Source organism: Misgurnus anguillicaudatus, chromosome 22, assembly GCF_027580225.2.
Source record: "Misgurnus anguillicaudatus chromosome 22, ASM2758022v2, whole genome shotgun sequence".
NCBI classification, from domain to species: Eukaryota; Metazoa; Chordata; class Actinopteri; order Cypriniformes; family Cobitidae; genus Misgurnus; species Misgurnus anguillicaudatus.
In genome coordinates, this window is record NC_073358.2 from 32,515,130 (window position 1) to 32,533,536 (window position 18,407).

At 36.1% G+C, this 18,407-nt stretch overlaps 1 protein-coding gene across 2 annotated transcripts in view; it reads left to right on the forward strand.

Moving 5' to 3' along the window:
• Positions 1-17,602, forward strand: part of eeig1b (estrogen-induced osteoclastogenesis regulator 1b) — a 43,566-nt gene extending 25,964 nt beyond the window's left edge. The window contains exons 4-13 of one of the 2 annotated variants that reach the window (XM_055199479.2): positions 1,820-1,940; positions 2,281-2,310; positions 6,550-6,666; positions 8,046-8,092; positions 9,819-9,973; positions 10,060-10,200; positions 10,365-10,566; positions 10,981-11,102; positions 13,829-13,898; positions 14,061-17,602. In XM_055199479.2, the coding sequence (XP_055055454.1) occupies positions 1,820-1,940; positions 2,281-2,310; positions 6,550-6,666; positions 8,046-8,092; positions 9,819-9,973; positions 10,060-10,200; positions 10,365-10,566; positions 10,981-11,102; positions 13,829-13,898; positions 14,061-14,106 (1,051 nt within the window). In that variant the 3' untranslated portion in view covers positions 14,107-17,602. The remainder of the gene's footprint in view (positions 1-1,819; positions 1,941-2,280; positions 2,311-6,549; positions 6,667-8,045; positions 8,093-9,818; positions 9,974-10,059; positions 10,201-10,364; positions 10,567-10,980; positions 11,103-13,828; positions 13,899-14,060) is intronic. The other variant, XM_055199480.2, reaches the window with a different exon arrangement.
• The last annotated feature ends 805 nt before the right edge of the window (positions 17,603-18,407 follow it).

Consider the following 18,407-nt stretch of genomic DNA (forward strand, 5'->3'; position numbering starts at 1 on the left):
GCATCCTCCCTGTGTGCACAGCATTCAGTTTGGCAATTACAAACTGCACGGCAAATACCTTAATAACTTGCTCCATTGTAACTACATGCAGTCCTGTCTCCATTTTCCACGCGTCGCGTACATTGTTTTGTTTACTGTTGGTTACTAGGTTACCATCGTCATTCGCTCAAACAACGCACCTAATGGATGGAATCGCACCTAATTCGCATTTTTTTTGTTCTTTTATTGCGAATTTTGAACAGCTTTGCTTTACGTTTGGATGGAAACCTAGCTAATGTTATTATTAGGGTTACAGTTAAGGTTTGGTGTTATGGTTAATAGCATATTATAAATAATTTACTTTAATATAGTAAATAAATACATGTAACAAGAAAAACAAATGGACTGTAAAATAAAGTATTACTAAGAGACATGAGAGACTCTTGTAAAAAGCGAAAGAGACTGAAAGAAGTAATGATTTGAAATGGGGTCTGTAGAAGAGGATGGTGAATAAAATGAAAGTGAAACAGAAAGGGGGAGACGGACAGCAGTCTGCTAAAATTACCAACGTCTGTATTTTGATCTGTAGACTTACAGTAAATGTTCTAGTTTACTGCTCAATGTATCATTGCTTTGCAGCACTGGCTGGTTTTAAAGATTGATTAGTCTAAGTGATTAGTAGATTGCACAAAACTGTTCTGGACAGACTTGCACAATAATCTTTGACACGTTGATCTTTCTGAACATTAAATTGCCAAATCAAGCATTGTCTTGTTCATTGTGTCATTTGTTTTTATGTCTGATCTCTTTACTAATATTTATTGGGGACATTTCAAAAGACTTTATTAAGATGTCAAATAAATTTTTTCTGTCCCCATAGTACGTATGTGAAGTTCTCCCTCAAAATACCATATGGATAATTTATTATAACATGTTAAAGTTGCCACTTTGTGTGGAAGCAAAAATGTGCCGTTTAAAATGCGAATGAGTTGATCTCTGCACTAAATGGCAGTGCCGTGGTTGAATAGTGCAGATTGAGGGGCGGTATTATCCCGTCTGACATCACAAGGCGAGCCAGATTTCAATTATCTTTTTTACATGCTTGCAGAAAATATGGTATTAAAACTAACTTACTGGGTTTAAATTTTTTACATTTTCTAGTTTGATAGAAGCACTAGGGATCCAATTATAGCACTTAAACGTGAAAAAGTCAGATTTTCATGATATATCCCCTTTAAGGCAATTCCGTGGAAGTCATCTTTACCATAAAAAAGATGAGCACACACAAACAGACTTGTTCTTTATATGTACACTTTGGTCTATACTTTTTTGGGGTGTGTGAGATTTTGTTTAGGAAAATATATTTTGCCTGTCAGTTCCCCATATCGGGTGTTATGAGAAAATACATTACCAATTTAAATATAAAGCAAATCATTTTAACTGAGACGTTTCAGCTGTCATTATAGATTCAAATGTCACATCCATAACGTTGGCATTGCCCTTCAGTGAGTGTATTCACAAGTGGAAACTGGCTTATTCACTGAAAAGTCACTGTTGCTGTAACACTGTGTTTTTAAACAAACACCTGGGTCTTATTCACTAACCAGTCCTGTTTAACCAGGCACTCTCTGCACTGTAATTGTCCTGTACCATACAGTACATATGTTTATTTTGTTTTGTCCTGCAAAATCACTCAACTTAAACTTTGTTATAAGTTTTTATTTTTACATGTTGTTGTGAATATACTGTAACAAATGTATTTAATGACTAAGATAGAAAATAGAGGCGCTTATGATAAACCCTTCAACTCATCTCTGTTCTTCCTTCTGTCTTCATCCAGGGAAGAGGTACAGGAGAACTGTGTTCGCTGGCGAAAGAAGTTCTCGTTTGTGTGCAAGATGAGTGCCAGTTCAACCACGGGAGTCCTGGACCCCTGCATTTGCCGCGTGTCTGTGCGTAAGGTCGGTCAGATCCAACTGTACTGAACCACACAAATATTGGCATTACTATCTTTATATAGGGTCAAAGACTAACCCGTTGTTAAAAAAGCTCTAGATATCTAAATATTTAAAGTCTTTTGGGTGTTTACTTTGATTATGAAACAGAATGAGGAGGTATTTATTTACTAAGTTTATTCTGTACAAGATATCTGCTGTCTCATGGGTTGCTTTGATCCCATTACCCTTTGCCTTAGTGTCACCATAGCGATAGCAAACATGTTGCATAACAAATCTCTCTCTCTCTCTCTCTCTCTCTCTCTCTCTCTCTCTCTCTCTCTCTCTCTCTCTCTCTCTCTCGCAGGAGCTTAAAGGTGGAAAAGCTTTTTCAAAGGTAGGATTTCAAATAATAATTTTTCTCCTCCTGGATTAATAATTTTTTTACTAAGACATCACTGTTTATTTTGTCAGGGAGTAGTCGGTCTCGTGAAAAGTCTGTTTAGTCATTATATGTGTATAAACAAACAAAGTCATATGATCCACAAGTATCCATACTCATAAGGAAATACATATACATATATACAGGAAATACTGCTCCAGCAAGTTCAAAAGGACTCATGCAGTGAGTGACTAATGCTATACAATCTCTTAATCACAAATTTAGAAGCCAACATTTCATTTACCACCTTGCAGTAATAGCACTGTACTGAGATCACTTCTTTATAGACATATAGCAGTACATGCACCTCTATCATTATGGTGAGGTACTGCCGAGAGAGGCTCATTTGCACGATTGTGTGCGTAATGAGTTGGAGGACTTTGTTTTTTTTGGGAGGCTGCACCCGGGTCATTTTCTTTTGATTGACCGATCCCCTATGACTTGGACAGGAGCAGGGTGTCAACACATTCTGCTGACGCAGGGAATAAGGGAGGTCAAATATATGATCTGTAACAAGGAATGAGGGAGAAACACAGGAAGGAGAGGGTGGATGTGACCTTATGTGGGAGTTAAAGGAACCTTTGCTGCCGCGGTGGCAGCAATTTAATTGTTACCTTTAAAGTATGGTACTACACATATAATTGAAATGTGTCTTTATTACCTTACTGTGACAGTTCTATTGGCATCCCACCACCTTATTTCCATTTATTTCTTTAAGTGTTCGAGTTTAAGTAGCCCATACTTGAAATGTGACCTTTGCATTTAACCCATTCCATTGAGTATTGAACATACGCACTCCAAGTCTTAAAGGATTAGTCCATTTTCTTGAAGAAATCCAGATGGTTTGCTCACCACCATGTTATCCAGGGTGTTGATGTCTTTCTTTGTTCAGTCGAGAAGAAATTATGTTTTTTGAGGAGAACATTCCAGGATTTTTCTCGTTTTGGTGGGCTTTGATGGACCCCAACACTTAGCAGTTTTGATGCAGTTTAAAATGGCAGTTTCAAAGGACTCTAAACATCTCAAACGAGGCATAAGAGTCTTATCTAGCGAAACGATTGCCATTTTTGGCAAGAAAAAAATGCACTTTTAAACCACAACTTTTTGTCTTCCTCTGGTCCTGTGACGTGCCAGCGCGACCTCACATAATTCATCCTCATGTCAAGAGGATGACGTATCGAAACTACGCACCAGTATTTACAAGTGTGTAGAAAAGAGGACCGTTATGACATTTTTGTATGTTGAAATATACTAATAAATGTCTTTGTGTCAGTTTATTGTTTAAAATGGTCCACAAATGTGCGTTTCATATATGTAACATGTGACCTTTCGACGGCATAACGCAATTACATGAGTTCGCGCTGGCTCATCACACAGCCGGAGGAAGAAGAGAAGCCGTGGTCCAAAAGTGCATATTTTTTTATTTTTCTTGCCAAAAATGACAATCGTTTTGCTAGATAAGACCCTTATGCCTCGTTTGAGATCATTTAGAGTCCTTTGAAGCTGCGTTGAAACTGCAATTTTAAACTGCAATAAAACTGTTAAGTGTTGGGGTCCATTAAAGTCCATTAATATGAGAAAAATCCTGGAGTGTTTTCCTCAAAAAACATTTCTTCTTGACTGAACAAAGAAAGACATCAACATTTTGGATGGCATGGTGGTGAGTAAATTATCTGGATTTTCCTTTAAACACACACATACCTGGAACAGTGACCGGCTATAACGGCAGTGCCCAGGAAGCAACTCGAATAAGGTGCACCTTAGTTGCTTTCTGCCATCTGTAAGAATTTAACTGTCGACATTCGTGTTACAAGCATGACTCTCTAAACATAAGGCCACAACTGCCCCAAACGTCATCATTATTAAAAAACGGAGTCCTCTGTCTTAAGGTACATTCAAACGGGGCGAAAGCGTTAAAGGGGAGGCTTGTCTGAAGCGTGGCCTGGTCTTGCATAAACATAATTGGCTGGCTCGCACTAGGTTATAAGGCACGTGTTGGCGCTTGAAAAGTTGAGAAAAGGCTTGACGTGACGTTGACAGATCCACAATTCAGTACGGCAACGCATGATGTTACCCATTAAAAGTAAATGAGGAGCATTAACGCTTTCGCCCTGTGTGAATGTACTGTTAGACAGCAACCCAAGATTTACTGTATCTGAACACAGGTGAACTCATGAAATAAAAATAACTGAATAGGAATTTGATGAAATTGGCACTTGCATACATCATTTAACTTCCATAGACCCCACTGGATTCTGAACACCTATGAAGGCTTCAGGGCTTAAGGGTAGGGAGGTCAAAAATAGGGGTCATTTTAATTTAAATAAATACATAATTGCTTAAATAGTTTGTATATGATAGTTTAGTTACTAAAAATATATGTTTGGCTTGTAATGTAGCAGAGTACCAGTGCAGTATTTAAATATCTTCAGAACGTATATGTTTATGCATTTGGCTGATGCGACTTACTCTATGCATTCAATAAATTTATCGGAATGTGTTTCTTGGGATCGAACCCATGACTTTTGTGTTGCTAATGCAATGCAAACCAACTGAGCTACAGGAACATTATAAACCGTAAAAGAGTTGGCTAGTAATTTCTGAAAAAAAGAAGTCGATCTGTCTAAAGGGAACAGTTAGTGCTAAAGACAGCAGAGGAAGAGTAAATATAGATAAGGAAGAGATATGTTAGTCAGCACACACATGCACATATCCTTGAGCAGATGGGGAAATATCTTAAATGCCTTTTCTACCGTAAAGCTTCTTAGCAATACGTACACCAGCCGGTCTCCTATCTAAAGCAGATGTGCGGCCTGCAGCTTTGACATAGTGCAAAACTCAACACCCCGCTTCCACAGTCTCGTCAATTAGATTTTGTCTGATATAACATTACACATCAATGAATTTTAAAGGCCATGTGCATCCACTCTTAATGTACATAAAGAGCTAAAGAAAGCGGAAGAATTAAATCGGTTACTGTTAAGTCATTAACATTTAAGAGCAACGTTGATTCAGTTGCAAAAGGTTAGACCGAGAAAGATTACAGTGAGGAGAAGATGAAGAATGTTTGGCAGTCCTGTATTGAGCGAAAGAGGAGAAAGATTTTATGCTCGAATGATCCTGCCAGTTTCACAGGCCTGTAGTTATGTAAGAGCTCTTAGAGGTTAACCCTTTCCTTAAGCTCCATACAGTAAGCCTCACTACAGCACAACTGTCTTCAAATACCAAATTTTTGTCAAAAATCAAATGCTGTTTTGATTTGTTTTTGTCAGACAATTCCTGTTGAATCAAAGTCAAGCCAAAGTTAAGGCCTGCAGTTACAAAATCATTGCACTTATTTGACAACTTTAAAGGAAAATGTTTTCAATATTTTACTATGTTCTTACCTTAATTAAGACAAATTAATACATTCCTATCTTTTTTCAATGCGTGCACATCATCTTTGCACAGCGCGTTGTGAATGTGTTAGCATTTAGCCTAGTCCCATTCATTCCTTAGGATCCAAACAGGGATGAATTAAGAAGCCACCAAACACTTCCATGTTTTCCCTATTTAAAGACTGTTACATGAGTAGTTACACGAGTAAGTATGGGGGCACAAAATAAAACGTGGCGATTTTTTAAGCAGATAAAATATATATTGTATGACGGAAGAGCGCTTCGTTTGCAGCACTTCGATTTCAGTACGCAGTAGCATCATCACAGTTTGGATCCTAAGAAATGAATGAGGCTAGGCTAAATGCTAACACAATCACGACGCGCTGTGCAAAGATGAAGTGCACGCATTGAAAAAGATAGGTATGTATTGATTTGTCTTAGTTGAGGTAAGTACATAATAAAATATTGGAAAATCGGTGGTGTTTTCCTTTAAATTTAAGTACTTTCAATAAAAAAATGGAAATTATTATGCCAAATTAAAAGGATTGAAAGGTGTTATAACATGAAAATGAAAACATTTTTACAGTTTACCCTACATAAATAGCACTAGAAGCTGAAAAGCAATATATTATATACAAGAAAGATTGGATTGAGGGAAAATGATTCTTGGTGTAATGCGGATGAAGCAACAGTAATAATACATCTGTAGAAGAATGAAAGAGCTTAGTCAAATGCTGGTGTATGAGAGTTTATAGCTCGCTTTCTGTTTTTGTATGTCTAAAATGATGGTAAAATCTTTCTTTCCTCTGATCTCCAGCTGGGCTTTGCTGACCTCAATTTGGCGGAGTTTGCTGGTTCAGGCTCCACTGTTCGCTGCTGTATATTGGAGGGATACGACACCAAGAACACTCGGCAAGACAACTCCATACTCAAGGTGTGTGTACATATATATACAGTATGTGTGTAGGCTGCTTTCTTTGTACGGTAGCTTGTGTGTAGACTGGTGTATCTAAAGGGTTCAAAAGATGTCACTGGGACTGAACTTTTTTAAAAGGTACAGATATTTACCTTTGAGGAACCAGTATGCACCTCTAAGGTACAAAATTTACACTGCAAATCTTGAGGCATGATTCCGACTTGTTGCCCGTGTCCAATTTTTTGATGCCCCGCTTGCATATTTTAAAAGCGACTCATATCTGATATTTGCATTTACACTAAACATTTGGCAAAACAATTCAAGGTAGACATACTGACCCAAAACAACTTACACCAAAGCGGAAGTAAAATGTTGTGATATGGAATACACACAGACAAAGTGATTATACAGCATTATTTCTGTAACAAGACATGAAACCTTAACATGACCCCACCATGTGGAGCCAACGCGTCAAAGATGTGCTGCTATAAGAAGAGTCATGTGATCGTGGGTGGTGTCCACCTGAGTTGGCGTCACATTTTCTATGAGGCACAAGCCTTGACATTGTAATATCTGATCTGTCCGCTTACATTGCAGACACGAAGGCATGTATCTGATTCATATTCAATTTATTTTCACATATGAATAAGGCCTGAAGAGAATATGGGAATCTATGCACTTTTTTCTGCTAACACGTCCGTGGGTCATATACAATCTCTACCATTTGAGGGAATTGGAAAATCGGAATTGAGTCACTTCTAACAGGCAGTGTAAATGCGGCCAAAGTGTACGTTTTTAAAAGGTACCGCCCCAGTGACAACTTTTGTACCTTCTTGTACCTTTTATTTTTGAGAGTGTAGTATATGTGGAATGAAATTTTGTATCATTTCAGAATTAACACTACAGGTGGATTACAGTTACATTGTAATAAACCTGACCAACATGGCAACAAAACACTGATCCTTATGTTAAAGGGCCAGCAGGCTATTTTTTCTAAATGATGTCATCCTGAGTTCTATCGATACTAGCATGTTTTGAGTCTATTTTAACACAAGACAAGACAGCAGAAGTGGTTGTTTATCGAATTATAGTCATACTATCCCTGTCACAAATATAATCATCTAACCACAATGTGTGGGTGACATGTGAATGCCCAAACTGTCTCATGAATCCCTTTGTGATCAACTGACTCACTGTCTTATATATTTGTCACGAGGAAACATTGAAAATGAAACAAAGAACATAATAATTATTCATAGATATTTGAGGTATTTTCACTCCGATTGTGATTCATGTGTAGTTTCCCACACATAGTCTTTAAAATTATTACAATGATTGTAATGTTCATAAGCCTATAATAGGAATATGAGAAGATTTTCCCTCCTTGTTTTTCCCAGGTTACTATTGGCATAACTCTTCTTTCGGGAGATCCCTGCTTTAAAACGTAAGTGTGCTTTATTTCGGCTTTTTTAAACAACATTTGCTTCACTAAAAGATCTTGATCCATCCTTAGCACTGTACCACCCTGCCTGATTGTATTTTATTATATTTTATATATATTAAAGGAATATTCCATTTTCTTAAAAGAAAAATCCAGATAATTTACTCATTACCATGTCATCCAAAATGTTGATGTCTTTCTTTGTTCAGGCGAGAAGAAATTATGTTTTTTGAGGAAAACATTGCAGGATTTTTCTCATTTTAATGGACTTTAATAGACACCAACAATTAACACTTAACTCAACACGTAACAGTTTTTTTCAACGGAGTTTTAAAGGACTATAAACAATCCCAAACGAGGCATAAGTGTCTTATCTAGCAAAACAATTGTCATTTTTGACAAGAAAAATAACAAATATCCACTTTTAAAGCACAACTTCTCGTCTAGATCCGGTCGTGATGCGCTAGCGTGACCCCACGCAATACGTCGTGATGTCAAGAGGTCACAGAAGATGAACGCGAAACTCCTCCCCAGTGTTTACAAGTGCGTTGAAAGAGGACCTTTCCTACGTTGTTGTATGTCAACTGATACTAATTAATGTCTTTGTGTCAGTTTATTGTTTACAATGATCCGCAAATGTGCGTTTTATATATGTGACACGTGACCTCCCTACGTCACTACGCATTTACGTTAGGTCGCGCTGGACCGGACCTAGACGAAAAGTTGTGGTTTAAAAGAGCGTATTTTTTATTTTTCTTGTCAAAAATGACAATCGTTTCGCTTAGCTAAGACCCCTATGCCTCGTTTGGGATCGTTTATAGTCTTTTGAAACTCCGTTGAAAAAAACTGTTACATGTTACGTGTTAATTGTTGGTGTCTATTAAAGTCCATTAAAATGAGAAAAATCCTTCAATGTTTTCCTCAAAAAACATAATTTCTTCTCGACTGAACAGGGAGGGACGTCAACATTTTGGATGACATGGTGGTGAGTGGATTGTCTGGATTGTTCTTTTAAGAAAATGGAATATTCCTTTAAGTTTATTGTTTCATGATGACCTAAACTTGAATATACATAAAAGTCTTATGCTACGTACACACCAAACGCTGGTCATCGCGTTATTCGCTCTAGATTACTCGCGGGATTTAACTTTGTGTCATGCAAATTTTTCGCTCAAGTTCAATATTTTCAACTTGGGCGAAGAGGCGTTTGCGACGAATAGCGCGTGTTTTCGCGGTAAACGCGCAGCCCATATTGCGTCATTCGCATCGCCCCACGCGAGGACGAGTCTGATCGTGTCTTTGCATTGACTTTGTATGTAATCTACATCCATATTTATTTTTCACTCTTTCTTTAAGATACAAACAGAAAATACAGAAAATATGTACACAAAATTATAAACAAAACAATTTTCAGAACTAAATGTCTGCTTCAGGCATCGGTCAGGATTTATTTTCATTTAGGTTTAAGAGAGCCTGCAGTTTCCTGCTATTGCTCAAGAGGAAGGGGAGTTTACCCTAAATACTTGACACTTCAGCTTATACTTTTATACTGTTTTTAATTCTACATACAAGTTCCCTGTATTTTATGTTTGTAATCTAATAAAGAGACTGAGAAATACTTATATATGATCACTATACAATTGCAAAAACAACTAATGGTAGCATGGTGGCCTAAGACTTTTGCACAGTACTTTGTAAATATATAAAAATGGTTTTTCCTTGTCCTTAGGCCTGTAAGTACAGCTAAGACTATTGCCATAGCTGGGCAGGACCCCTCTCTGCAGCTGGACCGCAAGGGAGAAGGCACTGCTGACCACTCTGTGCCATCACTTGGCAGCACCGCTCGCCGACCAATCAAAAACAGACCCTCTGTGAACAACTCGGGTATGACTAACACACCACTTAACGCATCCTAGCCATCTCTATAAAATGTAAACAGTAATGATTTACATTTTTGTGTTTGTATTCAGGAGGCCTTCAGGAAGGATTGGAAGAGAACCTGTCCAGTCCGGATGAAGTGTTTCACAAGGGTCACTCTCGCAACTCCAGCTTTGCCAGCCAGCAGAGCAAAATCTCAGGTGGGACTCAGGGCACGATCAAAAGAACACCAGGTACAGATCAGGGCTGATTACTGTAAGAAACATGATTTGCCAAACCTAAAGAGAAGAACAGCTTTTCAAACAAAAATATGTGCCCGCTTCAGTGTCTTTTCATCATAATTGAGAGCTAAATCACTTGTGCACTGACATGTGGGATGTGTTTGCCCTCCATACAGGCTACAGCACAGAGTACTCTCGCTCCTCCAGCCTGACGGATCTCTCCCATCACCGGCGAAACACCTCCACCAGCAGCAGTAACACATCAGGAGGGACCGCTACAGCTGCCGAGAGCCCTGTAGAGCAGGAGAAAGAGCTCGTAAAACCAGAAAAGCCTCCCCGACCACCTCGTCCCGCTATTCTCCCGAACAGACCCTCAAGGTTAGGAGGCAGTTAAGATACTCTGCTCACTGCACCAAGTTACCACATTTTTATATATTATTATTATCCGATTGTTATATTATATAGGAACCTGACTGTGAAATCCAAAGGTATTATGAGACTCAAAGATTGATTTCTAGTCATTCAATTCACGTTGATTTCAATCTTTGACATGTCAATCTCAGTCAGTCAGTCAGTCAGTATTAAAGATATCAAGGTCAAATTTTTACAGAATGTAAGATGATTTATGTAGAAAACAGTAATTCACAAAAAATTACTTTAGATAGGTTTTTACAAAATGGGTCACATATATTCACATACATCAAACTAAAGCTTTTTAGATGTATGTGTTTTATACCTGGCATTGAGTTTTTATTTGAAAGATATTAAGGCATATTGTATATATTTTTTCAGGAGAAAGATGGACTCTGTGGAGAGCCACCCCACCTGGGTGGATGACACTCGTATTGATGCTGATGATATTGTAGAGAAGATCGTGCAGAGTCAGAACTTTAGTGATGTCAGCAACAATGAAGGTGAGTTAGGAAGCCATCAGACTGACTATTATTTAGCACTTTACTCTTAAAAATTAAGGTGCTACACGGTGCTTAAAACTATTTCAATTCACAAGCTATCATTTCGATTTCCTGTTTGATTACAATTCTCGGGGCGTTGTTTTTACTCTCGATTCAGCTCAGTGAATATAGATTTAATACAAATACTATATTTATAAAAAAGAACAGTGAACATAAGTTTACAAGTGGGTAATTAAAGGAAGGATAGGCAGGAATTGTCTAAAAAACTTTTTTCCAAATTTGTTTAAACTGTCTTTGTATACCAATACATAAGTGAAATGTGGGTACTCTGGAAGGGGGAGTGTGGAACTCGAGTGTCTGTAGACCTCTCGCCACTGTTTTAAACACAGCTAATTATTTCCATTCGGGACAAAACAAATGATTGGCTTGCACAACTGTCACTCTCTCTCGTGACCATGACACCACCCCTGTTGCTACAGGATCTGCCCACACATGCGCACACCCGATTGATTTGAACGTGCACGAGGCACTCTAGGAAGAGCAAAAGTATGGCAGAGAAAGAGCATTCAGAACTCACAGTACCTGCATATGCAGTCAGTGAAAGCAAACAAGGCTAAAAAAGAAATAAACAAAGAAATCAAACGAGAGTAAATATTGCGTGGCTTTTCCTTGAGTCGACAAGAGTCAACAATGCTTACATCCCGGAAACTCTTACATGCAAAACACCGTATATGTTATAAATCTTCACAAAATTCACCCTCATTACAGTGTAACTGATGGTAATGAAAAAACTTTTATCAATGTAACCTGTTTTTAGCTTTGTCTTATATATATAACTGGCTTGTTTGTTACCGAATCAAACAAAATATATTTTTAATTTTACCAGTATTGATATGCTAGCTTGATAGTGAGTACTAAAAGCCATCCTATTTGTTTATATTCATAGTGATAAAGTTAGGTGTATTATTACATGTGATTGTGACATGATGTTACTACATGCACCGCGCTTCTTCCTCTCCGCTCGTCTCAGGTAAATGCTTCTCCCAGCAGAGCTGTCGGCGTCGCATGTTCATGAGTTTTGGGGGTGTGGCTTTAGAAGAAACCCAGAAGGGAGGGGGTGGAGAGAATGGAAATAATTTGCTGTGTTTAAAACAGTCGTAAGAGGTCTACAGTCAGACACGCGATTTTTATACTCTCTTTTTCAGAGTAGTTACATTTTGCTTATGTATTGGAATATGGGGACAGTTTGGACAAGTTTGGAGAAGGTGTTTTAGACTATTTAAGACTTAAACCTGCCTACTCTGCCTTTAATTAAAAGAAATTAAGGGCCACAAACCTGTATATTAAACTCTTTTATTTTAGGTACACTTGGGTACATTAAAACAGAACCCATCTCTAATTTTCAAATGCATACAATTATGTTAAATACAATACAATCAGGTTATTTCTTTAAAAAAAAAACGATTCGTGGCCTTTGAGAATCGATTTTGAATCGACCACGTAAAAAAAAAGATAAATCGAAAAATCTTTTTTTTTTGCCCAGCCCTACTTAAAACCAATTTTGGCTGTTTGGTTCCATAAAGTATTGTTTCCCAACCCAGTCCTACACGTTCTTATAAAATAACATTTACTTTCTTTTAACCCTCGTAAGCCCCGATTTTCCTGTTTACACTAAGGGTCCTTGGGGATCAAAATGACCCCAGAAATTCGTAGAATGATTACAAAAATATACATTTTTTTAATTATATAAATAACATATCTTTTTATTTGTTTACTTCCCGTCTATACATTAATGCTGTGTTTTGGGAGATATGAAGTACTTTTGTATCTGTTTACCACTAAATTCCTCAACTACACCATTAGCTTGCATGTAAAATATACTTTTTTTATGAAAAATCAGAACGACCAAATCAAGCCCATTTTTATGAATATTGAAAGATAATATAGAAAAGTAACAAAATGTTATTCCACTGAGATGAAGGGAACCATTTTTTTTAACTAAAGAAAAGTGGCTTGGGTGTCATTTTGACCCCAAGTGACTTATAAGGGTTAATTATTATTTTTTATTATTTTTATTATTTCTTTATTCTTTACCCCAGCATCTATGGCTATATTCATGGCGAGAACTGGTTAATTCATACACAGGTTTATTCAGACAAGTTAATCCAGACACAGTTTAGGGGATGTACAATATGGCGTCTCAAATTTGCCTAACTTGCATGTTTTGACCTGTGGGAGAAAACCGGAGTAAACCCACGCAGACACAGGGAGAACATGCAAACGCCACACAGAAAGGCTACATGACCTAGCCGGGGCTTATTATTATTTTAAATTCGTTTATATGTTTGTTTTTATTGTGACAGGAAATATCACTTTTTTTCTCTTAGAATTTTTTATATATGTCTTAATTACCTCTGTTTATGAAACTTGCTATACATATAAACTTGCCTTGCCTTGTTACATAAAAAATATGTTGTAATGTAAAAAGGTTTTTTGGACTATAAGTATATAATAGTTTGTTTATGAACCTTTGAATGATATTCTTTGGTGAACCAAATATGGTTTTTATATGACATCACTGGCGCTCTTTTGGCCTACAAGGTGTTGATAGTAATTTACATGCATTGCATTGTTTACTGCTTACTGATACATATGTGACAATTACCCATTTATTACCCACATGTGAAGGACCTAAACTGAACATTTTGTCACTCTTTCTCTCACAGACAGCAATCTAACACTGTTTATCAGTAAGGATGGGACCACAGCCTTAAGTGGCATCCAGTTGGTCAGCAGGTAAACTGGTGCTTTGGCATATTCTGTATTTAATATTTTTTTTGTCAAATTATAGCCAGTACAGTTTTATGCATTGTGCTGTTGTTTATACAAAAGTGTTGCAGTTATTTAATTATTATTAGGATGTTTGGGATTTCACATATTTCTTTTTTTTAATGGCAGGGTGTCTGCGGGTGTTTTCGAACAAGTGGTGATCGAGAGTCATTAGATCTCTGATGGACAACTGCCGTCCTTTTTATTTTTTAATGAATAAGACTGACTTTAAAACTTGCCCCTTTCTGGGTGTAAATCTGTGTTCTCGCATATTACAAAGGTATCAGTCTAATCATGCTTTACTTTTGCAAAGTGGGTACACCCATAGCTCTATGATTAAGAATGAATAATTATCAATATTTTACACCTGATTCTGAGGATATCAGCTACTTGAAATGCCTAGAAGTGAGGCATGATGGGATCTTCAGTCTAACACTGTAAAATATGAGGACAGTCCAAAGGATTTGGGATATTATATTAGATTTTATAAGCCTTACAGACTTTATTTAATTGCATATTAATTGTCTTTTATTTTTATAATATACCCCAATATATGCTACAGTAAGTGGAGGTTACAAACCACTAAAATCTTATAATGATGCCATGTAGTCAGTAATCAGCCCATTACGCTAATACCAGCCCATGTCAACTATTGACAAATAAGCCTAAAGTTATTTACAGTATGGCTGGCCATACAATAAACCCTTTTGGCCATTCCCTTCACAAAACCTACTATCAGTATCCTAACTGTGTGAGACGGAGATGGTTTGGTTACTTATGTTCCAGCTGGACTGGTTAACATAACATCTATAAATTTCTCACTACAGTTCACGATTTGTTTCTATGTCTGTCTCAGTATTTTGTCTCATTCACTGTTTGAATCGTTTAACTGTGCTGCTGGTTTCAGCTGTGAATGTTCATGTGACTATGTGTTTAGGCTCTGACAGCTACTGCGATGTTTCTTTTAACATAGCTGGCCGCACAACGATACAGTTGAGCTATTTATGTGGTACTTGGAAGGGCCTGGCGTGCATCAAAACGGTCCTATCCCGGGGTGATCCTGGATGAAGAGGCTAATAGCTGACAAAGAGATAAATGTTCAGGACTAGATTTTATAGGTTTTAGCTGAAAAGTTGCATCGCTTGTAGGGTTAGATCAGAGACCGTGATTCATAGTCACAAGACTTTGTGCCTGGCAACTGCCTTTGTGTTTCTGACTGGCACCTGGTGTGCACTAGGAAACAGCGTGCAATAGACATGAAAGAGAATGGAAAATCCCATTATGTGTTTCTCTGTAATGTTTATTGCTTATTTGTCATGTATTTATAACTAGCCATGATCTTAATCATGGAAAAGAGTATTTCTCAGTTGATCTGAGAGCTTAAAAACTGACATTGCGAGTTCTGTACTCGTTTCGCACATGTTTCGTCAGTTAAGAGAAAAGTGCAATGTGGGCCTATTCGTCGTGCAAGCCCATTTTAATGAATTCTTGCAGGGAAAGCCCTAAAAAACATTTCATCGGTCCAGTGGCTTAAAATTACAAGCATTAAAAGAATTAGTGTTCACAAGTATACTAATGAGGGAAAGTTATATTTGTGTTTTAAATCCATTACGCCATTTAAATTATGACTAACACCTAATATTGTGGCTTAAGCTTGGCTGCTTTTCTTCAGGATTTTGAGATAAATAGCTACAGTAGATGTTGAGATATTCAGCACTCTGAGATATTTAGGGTAACACTAAATTTGAAAGGGAAAAATAAATGACCAAGCCTGGTGTTCTGGATGTCATAAAGGGATTTTCCTTAAGACACTGAACAATGTGTCATCTAACTGTTTTCATTGTTTACTTTTTTGTACTGTACTTCTTTTGTTCACTCTGAAATGAAAAACTTATTAGCAACTTACAATAGATGAATAACTATCCTGTCATGTGTCTTTTCGAACCAGCTGGCTGGTTCATTGGAATCTCTTATCATGGAAATTTTCTCGCGTATTAAATAACATTGTGATGGCATGCACAAAAAATTACCATCTACAATTCTTGTGCTTCTTCTCTTTTCTTACATTATCTTATGAAACGTCTATATTAATGTTGATGTTTTAGTTTTCAGTCATGATTGACTAATCTGTGATCAAAAAGAATATAAGGAGCTCAGATGCAAAAGCTACTAAACGCCACCTGTGAGATAATGATATTAACTGAATGGTTTTGGGCACGTATTACACGTTCATCATATACTTTTGCTTCATATCCGCTTAATCCTGGCCTCAGGCCATTCAGAAATACCGGTTTGTTTGCAAAATCCATTGATAAAGTCTGATTAAAAAGCTAGTCAGGCGCACTTAGAGGGTTTTGCATCTGAGCTCTTCATTTACTTTAGCCTCAGAAAAAATCAAGAGACCACTTCAAGATTATTTTCAGTTTTTCTCAATTTACTATTTATTGGTGTTTAAGTAAAAAAAATTTTTTTGTTTCATTCTGTCAATGACCAACATCATTTCTGACAAATTCCTTATAAAAGTAATGATTTTAATTGCAGAAAATTTGAACTGAACAAACTAACAAAAAGATCTAATCTTTTCAGATCTTTAATACTGCAATGAAAAAAGTTTTGCTTAATTTTTAAACAACACAATGATATGGTTTTACATGTATTTTAGGAATAAAAAAATAATTGATGAAATAACCTTAATTTTAATCACATCTTTTATGTGTCTTGGCATGGTCTCAGTCTTTGACCTTGCTGTTGGGTGACTTTGTCACTCCTGAGGTTTCCTTTTGTTGAAATTCAAAAGACATTGGACTGCAATGTCACAATACATGTAGAAATGATGATTACAGCAAAACTAGAGTGGTCTCTTAATTATTTTCCCGCATATATATATATTTAAGATGCTGTTGCAGGGAGCTAAATTGGGTCTATACACGCACACCTTAATTTTGGAAGCAGAAGAATTATGTTCTTTATAGTAATCTGTGCATTTCAGTAATCAGTTTTTTTTATCAAACATAAGACTGGTATACATTTACATTTATATTTTGTTAATATCATTACAAAGAAAATGTAAAGTGGAATCCAAAATGTATTAAATGCATTGGTTATGAGTTTTACAATAGTTAAGATATATGATTTTAAACATAAAACAAAGAATGAACTGCATTATGGCTGCACAGGAATACACACAAATATATGTATATATAACATTCACTACAACAGCACTTAAATACTAAAGACTAATTTAACTCACACGTTAACACAGAATGTTATCATTTCACATTTGCTATAGAGATAAAAACTGCACTTGATTCAGAAGCTTTCTAAAATAACATGCATATTGCTTACTATAATGTGATAAGACAAATAAAATATATATTCTGGAGATTTCTTTACAAAGTATATAACCTATGTAAATTAATTTACCACTAAGTAATATGGAAAGGAATTTATTTTTCTGATCGTGACAAATGTTTTAAGATCACACGTGTTTTATTGTCCCAAAGTTTTCATGTTGTCATGTTTGGTTTGCATGGAGAGGTATACTGTATTTTCTAACAATAGACCTTGACTATATTTGTACACTCAAATGTGAATGTTTTTTTCTCAAGTGTAACTGTCAGGTGATGTTATCTGTACGTATTATTTTGGGGAAATAAAGTTAATGTTGGGTACTTATTTGTTGTGTGACTTATTTGGATGAATTCATAACTTTTTATGACGTACTGCTGTTAGCACATAAAAGACATATACTTGACAAGTTATTTATTTATTTATTTATTTTTAACAATTGACAGTAATATAAATATTACAGCAGTGTATCCAAATATTATCTGTCTGAAAAATAAACAAAAATAACACAAAATTAGATAATTTAAAATAAAAATAAAGACATTGTTGCTAGGAGAAACAATATATTATATAAAAATATGAAAATAATTACATGCCTTTAGAATCTAACAGACTTTCTGGTTTTTTGAGGGTAATATTAGATCAACATAGTGTATTATTTCTTCTTTAAATATTGTAAAACATGATTTTCGGCCAAAGAATTTACATTTATGAATATGGAATTTAGCCATTAAGATAATAAAATTAATCATGTAAATGTGAATTTGTTTGCCCTTCTGATTAACAAATAGAGCTAACATGTTTCCAAACAAACAACTTTTTTGTCAATATTTTCAACAATGAAGTCAAGTTTATGTTGCCATAAAACTGCAACAACTTTACAAAACAAAATCGCAAAGGCTACAATTGACATCTATATCCCTCTTAAATCTGACAAGAAAATATTTAACAGGGTATATTCTTAAATATAAATTTAAAGGTCACCTCTTTAATCTTGTTTGTGACAAAATAATCTTGAAAAGTAAAATAAATTATGAACTTGTGTAATACACTGTAAAAAAACTTCTTGACATCTTAGCACATGATTAAATTAGGTTTTCTTAAAATGAAATAAAAATACATTTTTAT